The sequence below is a fragment of the Venturia canescens genome, chromosome 10, assembly GCF_019457755.1.
Source record: "Venturia canescens isolate UGA chromosome 10, ASM1945775v1, whole genome shotgun sequence".
NCBI lineage: Eukaryota > Metazoa > Arthropoda > Insecta > Hymenoptera > Ichneumonidae > Venturia > Venturia canescens.
In genome coordinates, this window is record NC_057430.1 from 9,519,131 (window position 1) to 9,536,959 (window position 17,829).

General features: G+C 37.8%; 2 protein-coding genes across 3 annotated transcripts in view; one reads left to right on the top strand and one right to left on the bottom strand.

The window, feature by feature from the left end:
- Positions 1-2,154: 2,154 nt before the first annotated feature.
- Positions 2,155-5,048, bottom strand: LOC122417504 (armadillo repeat-containing protein 1-like). The gene is made up of 4 exons (XM_043431031.1): positions 4,801-5,048; positions 4,318-4,653; positions 4,042-4,251; positions 2,155-3,613 (listed from the first exon to the last, which is right to left on the bottom strand). The coding sequence occupies exons 1-4, from the start codon at positions 4,894-4,896 to the stop codon at positions 3,443-3,445; spliced, it is 813 nt and encodes a 270-aa protein (XP_043286966.1). The 5' UTR covers positions 4,897-5,048; the 3' UTR covers positions 2,155-3,442.
- Positions 5,049-5,778: 730 nt separating this feature from the next.
- The window catches only part of CalpC (calpain-C), a 53,575-nt gene continuing 41,524 nt past the window's right edge, over positions 5,779-17,829 (top strand). Inside the window, exons 1-2 of one of the 2 annotated variants that reach the window (XM_043430533.1) lie at positions 5,779-6,002; positions 6,200-6,305. In XM_043430533.1, coding sequence (XP_043286468.1) covers positions 5,893-6,002; positions 6,200-6,305 — 216 coding nt within the window. In that variant the 5' untranslated portion in view covers positions 5,779-5,892. Of the gene's footprint in view, positions 6,306-17,829 lie in introns of both variants that reach the window. The other variant, XM_043430534.1, reaches the window with a different exon arrangement.

Consider the following 17,829-nt stretch of genomic DNA (forward strand, 5'->3'; position numbering starts at 1 on the left):
TCTTTTCTCCTTCATTTGACTAGTGATTCTGTTGGTACTTGGGGGGAAAAAAGGAATGAGAATGCGTTGATTTAGATTCGAGAGTCTCTTGAACGTTTAACTATTTCTTGACAATAGCGTTCCTCTGATAGAGACAAAAATTAATGCCGTATAAGATGTTCATCGTGCTCATTATTTGTACAAATATAATTGTCGTGTCGTGCATCTCATAAAAATAATCCTACACACATACACACACACATATATATATATACATACATTAGTATGAAATCTTCCAGAGGATCTCGATCGTCGAGATAAATATTCGCACTTACTCATTCCAATGATAGTATTTATACGATTATGCCGCCCTTTCTCAACCCTCTTGCTCTCACGCATATTCTAAAGGAACGAAAAAATGATAAAAAATTAAAGTTCAACGAAACGAAGGAGAAAAAGGTCTTTCTTCTGATACATGCAATTATTATACAAAAAGGTTTGATAGCGCGTAATGAAATGTTGTAGAGTTTAGTTCGGATGATCGAATGAAAACTATGCAATGTGAAATTCAATAATTTTGAATAAATATAGAGCTGAGAGAGAATGAGAAGATTAGGAGTTAAGAAGAATAGTTGAATTGCCCGAGTGCCCCGCCGTTTCCCGTGACTATTAGAATGTCACAATCGTAGAACGGTAAATTGTTCTTTGGGTCTATAAATTTCATCAGCAAATTTCTAAAATTTCCAATCACGTGACTGCGCTAATATCGAATCGGTACGAGAGTGCCTTGTTCCATTGACGAAAGTGAGAAGAAAGCAAACGAATAAAAAAACATTCGATTGAGAGATTAAAAGACATTTTCCACCTGAGCGAGTATGCATTAAGCAACATGAAAATTTACTCAAAAATTCAGTACACGATTTTGACGAAAACAAGATAAAAATATGACGAAGAACAAACTAAATAACGGAGATGATTGCGAACGGTGAGATTTTGTCGCATCCGTCTAATGTACCTGCTTCGAAACTCAAATTGCCTTAATGACAAATATTGTTGTAACGTCTGTAAACATAGACAATACGATTGCGAACTGAACGAATTAAGGACTAAGGATTTTTGAAAAAATTATTTAAAACAAACAGCTAAAAAAGAAAGGAAAGTAATTTGCCAATAAAGAGGAGAATCAAAATGCGAACGGGAACCGAAAACACTTGAATTCGACACACGAAGCTAAACGCGTTTGTGGAGTGCTCGGGTACGGTCGAAATTATTTTATATGATGTATTTAATCCCCCGGCTAATGAATCGACAATGAAAACTTAACTTCTGCCTGAGTTTCGAATAGCCAAGTCTAATATTTATTCATTGAAATCCTCCCAAGATGATTATCCAAGTTAACAAAGTTTTTAATTTCCTTCGCTTCTATCGTCCACGCGCTCCGAAATGGAGTAATAATTCATGGGACCGAAGTTGTTGAGCAACAAATTTTCAGTATAAAAGCTTGAGATCGAATATTCCTATCTTCAATAGTTTAGTCGAGAGAACAACGCGAATATTCGAAAATTACTGCCCATCCGACAATTTCCATATCTTTTTCAATGTTTTTTTCATTATGAAAATACTGTAGATTTAAAGTTGCTGCGAAGAGTTTTTTTGTAGGAAATTTGAAATTTCATTAAAAATGCAAATAAACTTCTCGACTCGAAATTTAGTCCAGAATCACGTGTACATTGTCGACTTTTGAATCCGGGAAATCCTATACATATATGTAGATATATGAACACACAAATGTACGCCGTAGAGCCACAGTTGTAGTTGCGCTCGAACCGTATCCATTTTTTAAAACAACTACGTTGTCTATGCGTGTTGATTATTTCGTTCCTTTGGTCCTTTGGCGGCTATGAAAAAACCGGAAATAAAAAAGTATGTTTGTACGCGGTGGCGATCTGCGATCGATAGAAATTATTGTGTAAACAAAACAAATGAAAAGGAAAAAAAAAAAATACGAAAAATTGTGCGTCTTAATCGAAAAAAGTAAAGTTTCTTTTCATATGAGAAGAAATATGATAAACGAACAAAAACTGTGGTCTTGATTCATTCTATTCATCCGCCCAAACTACGAAGATTGGTTTTTTTTTTAACTTACAGAATAACATCAAGATACTCGTAGAGCAATCGGGGAATATTCGTTTATTCATAACATCTTGGAGACGATACGATATTTCGTTGAATTTTTTCATCAAACATACCGGAAAATCTTGGCTATGTAATTACATATATACGTTAAATAACAACAAATATATAGTCGAAATCGGGGGTAAAGACAATAATGATCTTTTATTTGGGTGAGTAATTAAGGGCTATTCACGGCTCAACGGCTTAGTGACGGTTTGTACTTAATAATTATTGAATATTTAATAATAATGATAATAATAAGAAACAATGGTCGTGACTTTTAAAATACACACAACCCACGCGATTTCAAAAATATAAAACAAAAGTTTACAGTCTTTTTAGAGAAAATGAGAAAATCATGAGTAATATCATAACGACGCTGATACCATTGTTCCTGACGCGTTTATTGTTTTGAAAATTAAGAAGAAAAAAGAAAGAACAACGCGTCGATTATGATGATTGTGAACTGCTGCATTATTTGCTTTCCCAAATTAAATTCAGAGGATTGCAAAGATAATGAAGGAATCGCTATGAGAATAAATGTCCGAAGGTAAAAAAATGCACCAGAATCATTGGTCGGAAAACGTGGAAAAAAATTAAATAGAGATTCTTCCGAACAATGTATATCGATACCCGTAAGTCGTATCAAAAAAGTTTTGTATCTAATTAAAAAAAAAAGGGAAAAAAATGAGTCACTCACAGAGGATAAATGATTTTCGAATTTTTTTTTCTTCCCCGGGATATTGCTAATTAATATTCACAAATCTGTATATGATTGAAATATGTACAAATCTAAAAATTGGAAACTCGCAGATGTTTAAGCGACACGTAAATTTATGCCTATTTATATATGGATTTTTTTTTATATATAAATATAGACATGATTGAGGTATTGAAATTTGCATCGTCGTAATGGAGTCAGAAATCTTCGAAATCAGTCGATTTTTTCATATACTTTGGAGATTCTGTAGCTTTTTTTTCGATAAATAAAAATGTTGCTTTCCTACGATGCAGATTTCGACACCGCTCGTTACCGACAGAATTGATTTCGCGAATTGACGATCGCATTCAAAAACGCCGAGAAAATGCTTGGCGCTTGTCAAGTTGATGTTTTTTACTGTTTTTCTTTGTATGAGTTTTTTTCTTTTAGGCAGAGAGCGAGAGACTGAGATTCTCGAAATGCGGAAAATATTTCGATTATTTGTATATCGCTGAAGTAACGCAACGGCTTCGCTTCTCGCGTTGCCTTCTCCTTAAATACAATGGTCAGATCTTAAGCGGATAAAATTCACCAGTAAAATGAGTTGTGGAGGAATTCTGCTGTAGACTTGTACAGGGTCGAAGCGCTCTGCCTTAACCCTGTGAAAAGTGACACAACCCCCTCTCTTTCCGCCTCCGGCTCATCGTCCTCTGGCAAATATTCAGGCATCTCGTTATACTCTCCGTTGTCATTGTTGATCTAAAGAAATTTACATAAATATAGGAATACCGTATATTGCATGGGAAACCCAAAATTTGTTATTGAAATTTAACAAATATAAAAATGGCTAGATTTCTCACTTATTTCCAAACAGACCTTCGAGGATCCGAACAAAGTTTATTTATCATTTCATTAGTCAACGCAGACAATCAACTTTTTGAACTGACTCAATGAATCGAGGAGTTTGAAATTTTTTTGTTGTAATTATTTTCTTCACAATCTATTGAGCCACATTTTGCTTTCTTGTAAAGAATGTATAACAATCTAAAAAATGCAACAAACTTCTGCTTCTTTGCCTGTTGAAAATTCCCTATGATTCTATAATGTTTGTCTTATAAATTCAACGGCTCTTTGAGGAAAATAGCTGGAAAGTGATTAATTAGTTTTGTACCGAACAAAGTATTTACCAGTTTTACGAGAAACTCTTGGTTGAATTTATTCCTAGTGACTAATCGAGCCTCCATGTTTTCAGTATTATCTCTGATGGCTTCGGCGATTTGTTTAGCTGTGACGTTGATCAAGGTTCTCATCGTTACTCGCTGATGTTCAACGTCAACCACAAGAGAAATCAATCCTTCGATCCTTATTAGAGTTGCTTCTAAGTCTGCTCTCGTCTCCTACGCACAAAACAAATGTATAGCCTATGTCACGAGTGGAATAAACAACGAAGCTTTGATACCCACCGGCAACAAACCACTGACATGGAGTACGACAACATGAGTTTTCAGTTTCTTTGGTTCAATGACTCTCCTACAACGGCTGCGTAAGTTATAAATAGGGGGTTTCATGCGTTCAATGTCATTCTTAATGGTTTGTGCGTGCTCCGCGAGTTCAGCATTGTCAATACTGTATTTGTTTATAACAGCGTCAAGAGCTTCACGCACGCCAAACGTAGAAGTTACGTGAACATAATTCTCTACGTTCCTGGTGAATACCTCGAGGATACTGAGTGCCAATTCGACGACTTCGGGATCAGGAACTTCAAGAACGTAAGCGAGATAAGAGAGAACTGTTCGATCCTGTATAAACATCGATTGTTAAACAACAAATGAACAAATTCCCATTGACGAAATCGTCATTAGAAATTTCGTCTTATCATATGAAGCTGTAAAGATCGTGGAAGAGATAAATACGCATTGATTGGCTATGTATAGAAAAGGTCTGACCTTCAGAATTGTATCATGATTCGTAAAATCATTCGCAAGCTTCTTATAAGTTTCCAACGTAACTCTCAGCTCCTTTGGGTCAATGGATTCATCCATCGTTCCGTAGTATAAAAAAAAAAAAACACAGCAGCCGCTTACATACGGCTTTGTGTCTGAAACTTTGATTCAACACTGTACACAGGTGCAAACTCTAGCAGAAAGTCTCTTGCTGTTGAATGCATTCGATGAGAAACACGGAATGCAGTATATGTGGAAAACTGGTGCTGCCATTTTTTGACAACGATCGACCGATAGACTTTTGACGTTTAGTGATAATGAGGGAAACGACACGTGCGATTGGGTCAGTCGTTTTTGGTAACAAACATTTTTTAAATCCCTTCGCAACGAGTTCACATCGTCGAAGAAATGAGTATTATAGTTCGTTTATCATAATCCATGATCATAATGAAGGTTTCGAATTATCGTCGTACTTGTCTACAATCAAAGTCTCACTCAAAGTTGCAGTTTAAAAACAAAAAATGTTTAAAAGGAATGAACCGGTGCTTGCCAACGCACAGCTGTCAAAAAATATATTTTTAATCGAGAGATGGCGGTAGCAGTTTGTGGAAAGTCTTCGGAACAAGTAGATCTTTTTTTTGCCGACAATCGGTATTTGCAAAAGTTTTTTAAACATATGGAATATAAATTTGATTTTTATCGAGAAAAATTCACATATAAAAATCCATATAATTGTTGAAATTCGGAGCAAATCAAAACCGAGATATTCGATTTCACCGAGATAAAATATAGTAATCGGTTAATCAAGATTGGTGGATATAAGCGCGGATGTTGGGAAAAGGTAAAGTGAGTGTACACGAGAGTAACCAGGAGTGTGAGAACAGGAAAAGAGGGAACGAGGCAGCTGTAACACGGTAGAGGTGGAAAAAAAAGAGAAGGAAGTTCTCTGAACCAAGAGGGTGATCGGTACCGGATCTTTCATTGCTACTGCAGTCCTCGCTCGCGGGCTCGACGATCGTGTTGCCCGAACGATTTTATACGCCCGTTGTCTTCCATAAACACACGCGTTTGAATACATTTTTGAAAGCTTCGCGAATGAAGCTGTCAAGTGAATCCTTTCATTTTTGTCAACTGTTTTTTTTTCTTTTCAAAGTTCAAATTATCGTTCTTTGTGGCACACAAAATACTGCAAAGTACTTACAAAGGTTAGTAAATGAAAGTTGTGATCTACAAAGTGATCGTTTCGGAGAGCATTCAATTCGAGAATAAGATAATAGCAGCTCTCCATCGTAAACCAATTTACGAAGAAACCAGTGCATAAAATAAACAAGTGAAATTTCGTCAATTGACATCAATATCGTGAGTTACGATACAATAACATAAAAGTGACTATTTGACATAGGATTAATGCGAGTGTGGGTCCAAGGGGACCCTGGAATTGTGAAAATTTTTCCTCCACTTGTTTTTTATCACCACGAAGAACACAGGACGAATTACGAATGGTTAACGTAAGTATGCCGTTTTAGAAAAAAAAACGTGTTTGCTGCTAACACTAGAAAATGCATTCAAAAACGAAAAGTGAAATAATTTCCATTTTCTGAAAACCCGCCGTGACTATTCCTAACCTTTCGATCTTGACAATACACAAAAATCTTGATGCGATTTAAAAACAACGTTGACGAACCATTACAAATACCTTTATAAAACGTCAAGGTCATTCACAATTCATTATTATTACAAAAATATTTGTGCTCTTTGGTTGTGGTCGTTTCCGCTTTATAAATCCGTCCATGTGGAAAGCGGAACATGAAATGAAAGAAGAAGCCAAAGAAACCAGATTATAGTTCCATGTAGCACAAATTGAAATGTTCTTTATTCCCACATCATTAATACACACACGCGCGCGTGAACCTAAGTTTTATATACAAGTAAATATCCTTCCAAAAATAGACAAAGAGGTCGTCAATTAGTGAAATAATTACCCGTAATAATCGGAACTTAAGGAACGCGAAATTTGAAGAATCTCAACGCATTTCTTACAGTAATAATTTATTACGGAATAACGGAATTCAAGACTTTTTTTCGTAACAACGCTTACCGACTACAGGCTCGTATAAAAGTGATATTTCTACTTGGAAAACGAATGAAGAAACAAATTTTAAAAGAATAATAAATGAAGAGTAAAAAGTGAGAATCGCGACTGGAAAATATTTATTTCTATACATTTCGCCGAGTGCTATAATTTCGTCGTGCAATCGATTACGATGCCGTAGTGTACGCAGGGGGATAGTTGATTACGGGGAAATCTTTGCTCGAAGAAATAAAATACTATAGTGACGGGAGAGGTTATGTGAGAAGAAAACGATGAGTTTCACGAACGACGTCGGTAGATTAAGCGACGTCCGCCCATGCAAAAACAATCGTGTATTTTTTTCCACGTTTATTTATTTTTTTTTTAACTTTCAACGATTCGCCCACATGACCGTTCGTTTACCATAAACCTATGATGTCATCGGAACGCAAGGCACACACGGCGTACTTTCTTGCGACACGAAAATCTCTCACGTGTAAATCAACACAAACACTCTCGTTGTTGTTATTATTATCATGATTATGCATCGCCTTTGAAATTAGTGGACTGGCGTATCCGTCAATATGTAAACATAGACGCTGATGTTTACGTCCATCAAACAATCGAACGATTCTTGTGAAATGCATATTGAATATATGTCATCGGAATACTTTCAAATGCGGGAATTTTTCCAAATGGAATCGAATGGTAACAAAATTCAGCTAAAAATTCTCCCGAACATAAATTTCTCGTAAATTTATCCTTTTTTCCCCGCGTTTATCGCCATGAGAATTTATGCACGTTTTTTCTCGTTGACAAAAACTCGGAATTTAGTTATGCACACGTGGGCTTGAAGAATGAAGTTCAGAGTACTTTTTCGGTATGAATATGCACAAGAAAATCGATGTTTCGAGAATTCGAGTGGATGAGACCGTGAGATTCGGTCGCGAGGATTACCTGTCAGTTTTGTCGAGAGAATACGCGTCTCGGAGGGGCCTGTTCTCGACGTTGAAACCGGGTCTCTCGTCTCCTCGTCGCTTCTTCACGTTTCTCAACGAGCGACCTCGAAACACACAAAATCCCTACTCCCTCGTCGTCTGCACACGTCTGCTCTACGACCATTCGGAAATTCGGACGAATTTCCGACTGAAAAAATCGCGATAGCGCGCGACGGCAAGACTTTTATTGAGCTCGCGTGTGCTGTCACTCAAAATTCATCGCTCGTCGCTCTACAAGAAAATTATACAAAAATGAATTTCCTCGCGTCTAAAATATAATTTTGGCAAAAAAATCTGTCATGGGAGTTCGCTATGAAAATCAAAGATGACGATAAAACATTTGAAATTTTTCGTTTTCAGCATTTTTTTTCAGTTTCTTTTTCACGATTGACACATTTTTTTTTCGAAAATTCGATTTTCACCTAGCATCGAAAAATTGACAGTTTATCGTACTCAAACGCGTTGCAAATTAATTTTCCACCAAAGTTTCATGAAAAAGGCATTTCGTAATGTTCGAACAGTGCAAATTTCGACATCTCGCATAAACGGCGGTGCGCGTTCGATCAAATTCAAGAGTCATTTGAACATTGTGCGGAGAAGAATAAATCATTCATTTCGTAACGTCGAATGAACTCGGGCGACATGAGCGTTTTCGCTTTCCAGTGGGCGGGAAAGTTCAATAATTCGTTTAAAAAGCAACGAAAAATATTTTCCGTTACAACTCGTGCGTCCGTGGCGTAATCAGATTCGGAAGAGTCGCGCGCATTTTCAGCAATTCCGAGTACAAAATATAATGAAAACAACACGAATTTTGTTTCCGGGGATTAAAATTCGCTCGCAAAACAGGATCGATGAAACTGGAAGTTTGATTTGCCGAGCGTAGTTTTGCCCCTTTTTCAGCCTTTTATATATACGCAAAGTGCAGGAATTACTCCATCGCAACGGGGCAATATCGCGGCGCGCATTCTATGCTTTAGCGGAGAAGCCAAGAGTCTGCAATACACGCGTTCGGTTCTCCGGTGGAGGTGAAAGTGGAACTTTTGCCCTGCGAAAACCGGGCGCTTCCCTCTCCCCGCCGCGCCTTATCCACCATTTATTCATAATCCAAATTAGTACGTTGATTATTTCTCGTGTCCTCGTGCTGGCTCTTGTCCGTGATGAGAGCGAGCGAGACTCATTTTTTTTTACGAGCGTGACTTCTTTATGTGACGAATTATCCTGTCGAGATATGTGCGCACTGTTTTCCCCCTTTCGCCGAGAAATTTCGATCGCTCGCAACACATTTCGTCCGGAGCCTTCTGCGGCGATTATTCGCCGAGCCACCAACACGGAGGAAACGAAGCCGAAAATTCTAGAGGAGAGCAACTAGGAATTTAGTATCTCGGGGACAGTGCAATCGTCCTGGATTGCAGCATTAATTCGTGGAGCAGTAATAACAATTGTTCTATCCACCATATTAACCCTTAGTGTGCATCTGGGGTCAGGTTGACCCCAAAATTTTTTTCTCGCATGAATAGCATTTACGGATGAGCATCTCATAAGTAAAACTCCCCAATATTAACCGGTTGACTGGTGAGCTTTTTTCCAGTTTTTGTTCCAAATCTGGTACGAGCCAATATTTTACCGAAAATCACGATAATTTATTTCTGAGGGTTTTCGAGGTTGCTGATTCCATTTTCATGTGATAAAGCATGAAATTTTCGCAGTGAAAAATTAACAAATTTCACCCTGAACCCTTATTTTTCACATTTTTGGGGGTAGCGAATTTTGCTTGATTTCGATGAAAGAGTCCAGTGTGATAAAAAACTAAAAATTTTCATGTCACATAGCATGAAAATCCATTGAAAAAACCAAAAATTTCACCCTCAATCTTCGATTTTCCCCATTTCCAAGGGCAGTGAGGTGAAAATTAAGTTGAAAAATCGACTCAGCGACCCAAAAAACCACTGTATACCAATTTTTGTCCAAATCGGTTGAAAATTGAAAAAGTTATTTCAATATGTACACATATGATACAAAATCAGAATGGGCCCGACTTTTTTTGTACATGTATGATCCAATACCAGTCAACCGGTTAAGAAATCGTTATCCCCTCTCTAAAAGTAGGGAGCACAGCCAACTTCATACTCCAAAATGAATACACTTTTTGGAAGGGTTGCAAAGTGGACTATTTTTCCCTCAAAGCATGGACCCTTGTCTGTAAAACTCCGTGAGGATTTTTTTCAAAACTCAAAATTTAATTTTTTACGAGAGATTTAACCGAAAAAGTGCTATTTACGCGCACTGTCAACTTTGAGTACGTTTTTGAACAATGGAAAAAGATTTTTTTGGAAATCCGACTTTGCAGCCTTGAAGTTGGATCGATTCACTGCAAAAAGTGACTAAACCTTTTATTCCGAAAAGCGCATAGTTACCGAGATATTCGATGTCGAAAATGACCTGGGGTCAAAGTGACCCCATGCGCACGAAATGTCTCGCTGTCAAGGTGTGCACACTAAGGGTTAAAAAGCCATACTTTTTATTCGAAAGACTCAAGAGTCTTTTTCTCTGTAAGCACACAGTAAAAATGTTTTCAGTCACTCGAAATGTTTATATTGTAAAGTATGCTCGGGCAAGCGTGAAAAAAACTATATTTATGATAAAATGTCACACGTATTCGGTGTATATTCGTGTATTGTAGAATTTACGATGCTGACAGTAAAAAATTGTGATTTACAATAAATTTCCACTTACCGTAAGTGCTGGTCTGACCTGATGAATAACATTCGAAAATAAAAGGAAATATTGTTCTCGCGTACTTTTTTTGTTACCGACACATGAAGCTGTTGAGAATTGAAGGGACGAAAAATAGGAAAATTGAAAAAATAGTAAGCTGTTTGTAATCGGTGCTTGAATACCTTGAAAATTCTTGAAAAATAATACATTCCTTACTATGCAAAACAAATGAGTTTTCTCCGTGGACGCGAATATTTGTCGGAATTCCGTTGCGCGCTATTTTGCGATTGTAATTTTTAACTCCGCTTATTTTTTAGGCAAATTCGTGTATTTTTTAAAATATTTTTTTGGATAATCATCGATTTACGGGTTTTACAGGATGAAATAAAGAGAAAAAAGATCGTGCCGAAACGAGCGACTAAATTCATCACCGGTTTGGAGACTCGCGAACAAGTGCGTGGCAAAACGACTTCGCCTCGTCCGCTGCAAAGCAGCTTTTTGACAGCCGCTTATATTACGCTTTAATAATGAACTGTCCGCTTGTCGAGGGACGAGAAAACTCGTTCGGGCTCTTATTCAATAGTCGTTTGAGCAGATTTTGTCTGGCGGAGTTAAAATCATTTAAATTCGAGACTAAATTACTCAGCCGCGACTTTATCATCGTAAAGACGCGACTCCGATGCACGGAAGGACAAAAATCAACGCCGGTACAGTTACGACCAGAAAATCGTGCTCGATTATATCATCGATCTTTCGAGGATTATCGCGAACGATCACCGCCTATGATGATGACGATTCTCAATCCTTGCAGAGTCTTCCAGTTCGTACGAACTTTTATGGAGATAAAAAAAAATCTATTTTTTCGTCAATTCAACTCGAACGATTCTCCAACCAGTTTTGGTCTCTGTTTCACTTTTAAAAATCAACGAAACCAAAAATCTTCGCAAAATGGACAAAAATCTTCGCAAAACAATAAAAATTAGAAAAAATTTTTTTTAAATATTAAAAAAAATAAAATGTGCAGCTTAAAAAAGAAAATTTCTTAAGCCCAAAATCGGGTATCGCGCAGAAAATTTGCATTTTATTTTTACTGGCATTGTATGAGAGTCAGAAAGAATGAAGAAATGAAAATTGGATAAAATGTTGAAAAAGTAGAAGTTTCGAAAGAAATCTACTTTTTTTTTCTCCATTTTTAGTAAAATATGCAAAAATTGAAAGAGTGAAAAAAAATCCGTAATTTTTGTAGTATCCCGTTTCGTCTCGGTCTCTCCTACTAATTTTATTTTTAGTGCAGTCTTTTGTTTGGAAGAGACGAAAAATGATAGAAGCCAAAAAAGGCGGGTATGGAAAAAGGAAGCCGTTGTTGGCGCGCGACCTTTACAAAAGTGGCATAATCTCTGTGGTGGAGTCGACGTTTACGAAGTAATAAAGTAATAATGACTCGTAACGTCGATAATTATATTGGATTTACCGAGGCTCGTAAACTCGAAAATATGAATAATTATCGGCGCGAGTCCATGATCCGAAGATTGCCAATAAAACGGTTGTTAAAACTCGTGAAAACTCTTACGCAAAAGTAAGTGAGCTTCGAGAGTGCGCGACTTGAGGATCCGGAGCCGGAACTCTTCGTTCAAGAGCTTCGAAGCAACGGCGTCCGCGCTTTTCTCCGCTCCGCGGAGCTCTCGGCTCTCGAATACACAACGAAACACGAGACGCCTGCGAATTCAATGGGAATCGCAGCAGCGACAAACCAACTGCGAGCGAGCATATGCGAAAAGACGAACAAGTGAGAAGACGAGGTCGCAGTTCACGGGGCTGATCTACGCTCTTGTTTCCCGTTATTTAAGCCAACACGGAATCACACGCAAATGTACTTTTGAGCGTTACAGTTGCATGGAACTTCGTACGTTATGGTCGCAGTGAGAATATAAAAGGAGATAACGCACATAAAAATCTGCTGCTCGAATGACTCTTGCTGTCTCTGGCTGTGAGGAGCAAAATTAATTTTGTTTACTGGAAATAACAGACGCACCGGGAGTCGGTGTTCTTCGCTGTACGTTGAGAAATAAATTTTTCATTGAACCGAGGTTCCTTTACTGAACTGAATGAGAGAGACATTTTTTTTCGACGAATCAACCAAATGACCGAAGCCAAATGATTTTGTTCGATTATTCATTGGCTTGCTCATATTCTTGAGTTTTTCCTGGAGAAACTCAAACATTAAAGTGACCGAACGGTGGTGATAGTTCGGATGGATAAATCGATGAGTTCGGAGCGTCTGCAATTTTGTATTGTATGCAAAGAAAATCGTGTGACTGCGACAGAACATTTTATTTGACAGTTTACACTGGGAGAAAAATTTGCTTAAAACACTCGAAAAATGTTCAATCTAATTGAAATATTTAGTCCTAAACGCACCACAAAATATTTGTCAAATTTCACAAAATGTTTAGATCATGACGACGCTGAAGTTTCCAACGTTGGAGTCCAACGAAATGAACGAAAAAAATGTTTTCAATTCACCAGTTTTTTATTTCACGAATCGTTGGTGCAGCTTGAAAAACTACGAATCGCAAATTTGGCAGGGAATAAAATAGGAGAATTACTGGAATTATTGAAGAGTTTTTTTCGATCATTTCGTTGGACTCCAACGTTGGAAACTTCAGCGTCATTAGATTATGATTCAAATGGATAGCGATTTGGATTAACACAATTTTGAATTAACAAAATGATACACCATTCGAGCAAAAAATAGAGGGTATAAATAAGAAATTTCATGCTCTGAAGAATGAAAATTCAGTTATGTAGAGCAGAGTACCACGTATATACTCGTAACGGGAATTATCATTGATTAAGGTTGTGTCTCTGTCAACGAGAATCTACAGTCGTTATGCAAAGATGAAATGAAAGTGACAAAGTATGTATTTATTTATTAATAAATATATATTTACTAAAACTGTCACATTCAAAAGTTTCGTGGTTTTAAAATTCGTTTCTTTAACCTCTAAAGGGCCGAAAAACCGATCTATCGGCTCGCCTTGTGATTTGGTTTTACTCGTTCAGTTAATTCACATAAAAAGAAATTTAGTGATTCGGATAAATGAACCACTGATCGATGAGCTCGCGTCCCGGAAAATTTTCTTTTCCTTCGACGATTTCGGAGTTGACGAGAAATGAGGGAAGCGAAAAAACGTCAAGGAGCTTCCAATACGGAGATTTCGGGTGGCCGCGAGATGTTCGTGTGTTAAGGGGGGGCGATGTAATTCGAGGAAAGGAGGACTCTGAATTCAGTCGTGTCTCACACCGCGTTCCTGAGCTTCTCCTCGAGGTCTGTGATCTTTCCTCACCGTGTTTCGCGGCTCAGGACAATGAAGTAATCCTCCAAGAAACGCGTGCCCGTTGGGCTTATACCGTTTCATGTACGTGGGCTCGAGCGAGCGACGAGGCGGTTCTCCGTCGTCGTGTGCGACTCAAGGGCGCGCGAGGGAACCTGGACGAGCGTAAAATCGTAGCTCGGTGGATCGTCGATTGAGTGCGCGGCGCGTGTGTCCTCCGCGAGGCGTTGCTCAATTCTCTGGCCGACTCATTAGACAGCTCGGAACGCAGCTAACTTGAAAAAGAACAAGCTCGGAAGAGTCTCGTGGAAATAACAGTTATTTCTTCCGTCGAGGATGAAACAGTCGTAACATCCGCGTTTTTTCCTCTTTCCAATCCACACTTAGTGGCCCCGGATCCCCGGGACTAATTCGTAACGATGAGAATAACAAGAAATTCGAGCAGCGGAGCTGTCGGCGTTCGAGCATTAGCATAAACTTAATCCACGCTTTCAACACTTCATTATATCGCGCTGTATAAAGCTTTTACGAACACAACGCCGCATCACTCGCTCGCCCCTACTCGGGAGAGATTTATGCCCGCCCGATTAATGCCACGGCTCAGACCCCTCTCAAACTCTGTGCGCGGTCATTCAATTATTCCACTGATCCGATTAAAGTTCGAGCTCGCATCCTCGACGCACGGAGATACTCCGTACGCGGAGCGGCCAACAACCCGAGCTTTTACGCCGAGATATTGGCGCCAATTGGAACTGGCGAACGACGCTGAAGTTTCCAACGTTGGAGTTCAACGAAATGAACGAAAAAAACGTTTTTAATTCACCAATTTTTTATTTCACGAATCGTTGGTGCAGCTTGCAAAACTACGAATCGCAAATTTGGCAGGGAACAAAATAGGAGAATTACTGGAATTATTGGAGAGTTTTTTTCGATCATCTCGTTGGACTCCAACGTTGGAAACTTCAGCGTCATACTGGTGAGAGATTTCGATCGCTCGAGATGAAGAAATTTATGGAAGAGCGAAACCGCAGAATACAATTTTTCACGGGACCCGGGGCTAGTTGGTTAATGAACAATAACATTAAAACTACGGAATGTAGACATATGCCCGGTTGATGTTATTGTTCATCGTAATCTCTTTCTCATTCGTGTGACTCAACGCGTTGGAGCGGCACGTCGTTTAGAAACAGCGAAGAATTTTTAGTGTCCCAGGTAAAAAACCAAATTTTAATGTCAATCTTATTTATGTCTTGCTGCCTCGAACTTTTTTAAAATTGTTACAAAAATCCTCCACATGAAAATTCATATATTGATGACGCTGAAGTTTGCAACGTTGGAGTCCAACGAAATGATGGAAAAAAGCTTCCAGTAGTTCCAGTAATTCTCCAATTTCGTTCCCTGACGAATTTACAATTTGTAGTTTTTTATCCTGCACCGATGCTTCGTGAAATAAACAAATTGGTGAATTACAAATGTTTTTTTCCTTCATCTCGTTGGACTCCAACGTGGCAAACTTCAGCATCGTCATAAATATATATTTTAAAACTATAATTGTGCATAGTATTTTTTCTCAATTATCACTATAATTTGCTGGTAGAACGTTTTGTTGGTAAAACAAGAGTGTGGGGTAAACAAGCCGACTTTGTTGACGTACATGCTTGCTCTAAATGAGCCGACTCAAGGTGTGTCAGTAAAACCATAATATTCTATGTGTGCAGAAACTGTAATTCCGATTGCGATGACGAGGCGATGAGAATCAAATATTCCATTTTCTCACATTTATGGACAAAAAGTATCTTTACATTAACTTGTGTCAAAGTTTTGTACTCATTGTTCGAATCATCAAATAAATAATATTTATAACTATCCGTTTTTATTAATTTTACTAATACGTAGTTGATTATCAGGCAAAAATAGTAGCATAGTCAACTTGCCCCGAGCGTGGGGTCGGTTGAAACAAAAACGGTTCGTCAAAAAAGCGATGAAATAACTCATTTCAATAACCATTTGGTTTTTGAAATCGTCTTTAGTTCTTTGTTTACAAGTAATAGTTTGAAAAGTTGGCCGACCAGTTCCGGTCTTCCCTACTTCAAAGGAATTTTCGAGTTGATCTATTGGGAAGTGGAATAAACTAAAGTCGCAAAGATCTCGAGAATTTTTTTGATGAAAATTTCGAAGGAATTAAGGCATAACTGGATGGATAGCTGGACCAAAAATTATATCTGATTGGAATTTCCGTACTTCGTACTATGAACAATAATTATCAATAATAATATTGCCCAAAAGTTAATAACAAATTGTTTAAACAATTAATTATTCAATAATTTTGCGGTGACTTATTGTTTTTTTTTACGAATCAAATGTGTGTATTTTTCCCAATGCTCATGATTTTTTTCCGAATTTTCGTGGATTTTAGAAATTTCTTGAAAAAATTTTGAAAAAAATTTTAAAAAATTTGAATTTTGCATATGTTTTAGAAGACATATTTGCCATCAGTTTTGAAAAGTCTCAAGGTTATTGGATCAAAAATGTACAAATAGAGCCACTTAAAAAATTTAAAAAAGAGAATTTCAAAGATCCACGAAAATTTTGAAAAAAATCATGAGCATTCAGAAAAATGGGCATATTCGATTCGTAAAAAAAAAACAAGGGTTTACTGTAAAACTGTTAAAAAATTATTTATTTAAACAATTTATTAATAACTTTTGGGCAATATTATTATTGATAATTGTAGTGCATAACTTTCCAAATGTTGCTGAATTTTTTCCAATTTTTATTGCATCATGAAGTATGGAAATTCCGATCAGGTACAATTTATCGGCTGGGCTATCCATCCGGTAATACCTTAAGGAGTTTCGGTACAGGCGATACAATGTTGCCATGCTAAACCATGCTAAAAGCATAAAAAATTTCAAAAAGTTCAGAATTTTATAAAATTTGGTGAACATATTCTTTAGTGCCAAATTTGACAATACAAATTTTTTAAGATTTTTCTTCTACACAGTTATCGAGTAATTAATCACTAAAGTTGACGTGTATAAGCATAGCGTTTCCATATATATAGGTATACATTCCGGGCATAAGAAATCTGCTTTAATGCGTAATTACTCGATAACTAAGTAGAAGAAAATTTTGAAAAAATTTGTGTTTTCGCACTTGATGTTGAAGAACATTATTATCAAATTTGATCAATTTCTTAATATTTAGACTTTTGTACCGAAACTCCTTAAACAACCAAGAAGGTCTTGGCCGGTTGATTCGATTCCAGGACGTTTTGACCTCGCGAACTTTCGATGTTAACATTTTCTGTAGTTGTATCGTCGACCCGATTCGCCACGTGCGGAAAGTCGATTCGAGGAAGAGCGCCGAGCGATGAACGCGACCGGGAAAGCTTCGCGCGATCACCTCCACGCGGATTAAACCTGCAGAAATAAGCCTGCGCGAACGTTTCCTCGTTCGAATTTCTGGTTTTTTATTTCCCCTCATGGTTACTCGCAGATTTATTTGATCCATTGAACACCCGCACACGTCACGAGATTTCAGCTCAGAATTTGCGCTCGACTTTCCTCTCGCTAGTCCGGAACGACCGTTGCGCGCCGTTTTTCCTTCAAGTAGAAAAAAAAACGTCGGACGTTTCTCGTGGCGCAACGAAATAATCGGAGGCCCATTTTTATCCGCGCTTTCTCCGGATCTTCCAATCTGCTCTTTTGGCTACGAACGGATACAATCGCATCAAAATTTGTACGCACTTCCGATCGTTGCTCCGATTGAAATATTGAAAAATCACGGTTATTATCCCCAGAATGGCGAAAAGCCTTGAAAAAATAGTTGCAAGTTTCTTCGATGGGAATATTCATTATGAAACAAGGGAATCTCGTTCTTTCTGCTGACACGCTTTCGCCCATGCATCCGT

What these genes read in the sequence shown, in the direction of transcription:
- LOC122417504 (XM_043431031.1), bottom strand. Translation starts at nt 4,896, where the DNA reads ATGGATGAATCCATTGACCCAAAGGAGCTGAGAGTTACGTTGGAAACT. An exon ending in ATGTCAGTGGTTTGTTGCCG is followed by an intron (nt 4,252 to 4,317) that starts GTGGGTATCAAA and finishes TTTTGTGCGTAG; the next exon opens with GAGACGAGAGCAGACTTAGA. An exon ending in AAGAGTTTCTCGTAAAACTG is followed by an intron (nt 3,614 to 4,041) that starts GTAAATACTTTG and finishes AAATTTCTTTAG; the next exon opens with ATCAACAATGACAACGGAGA.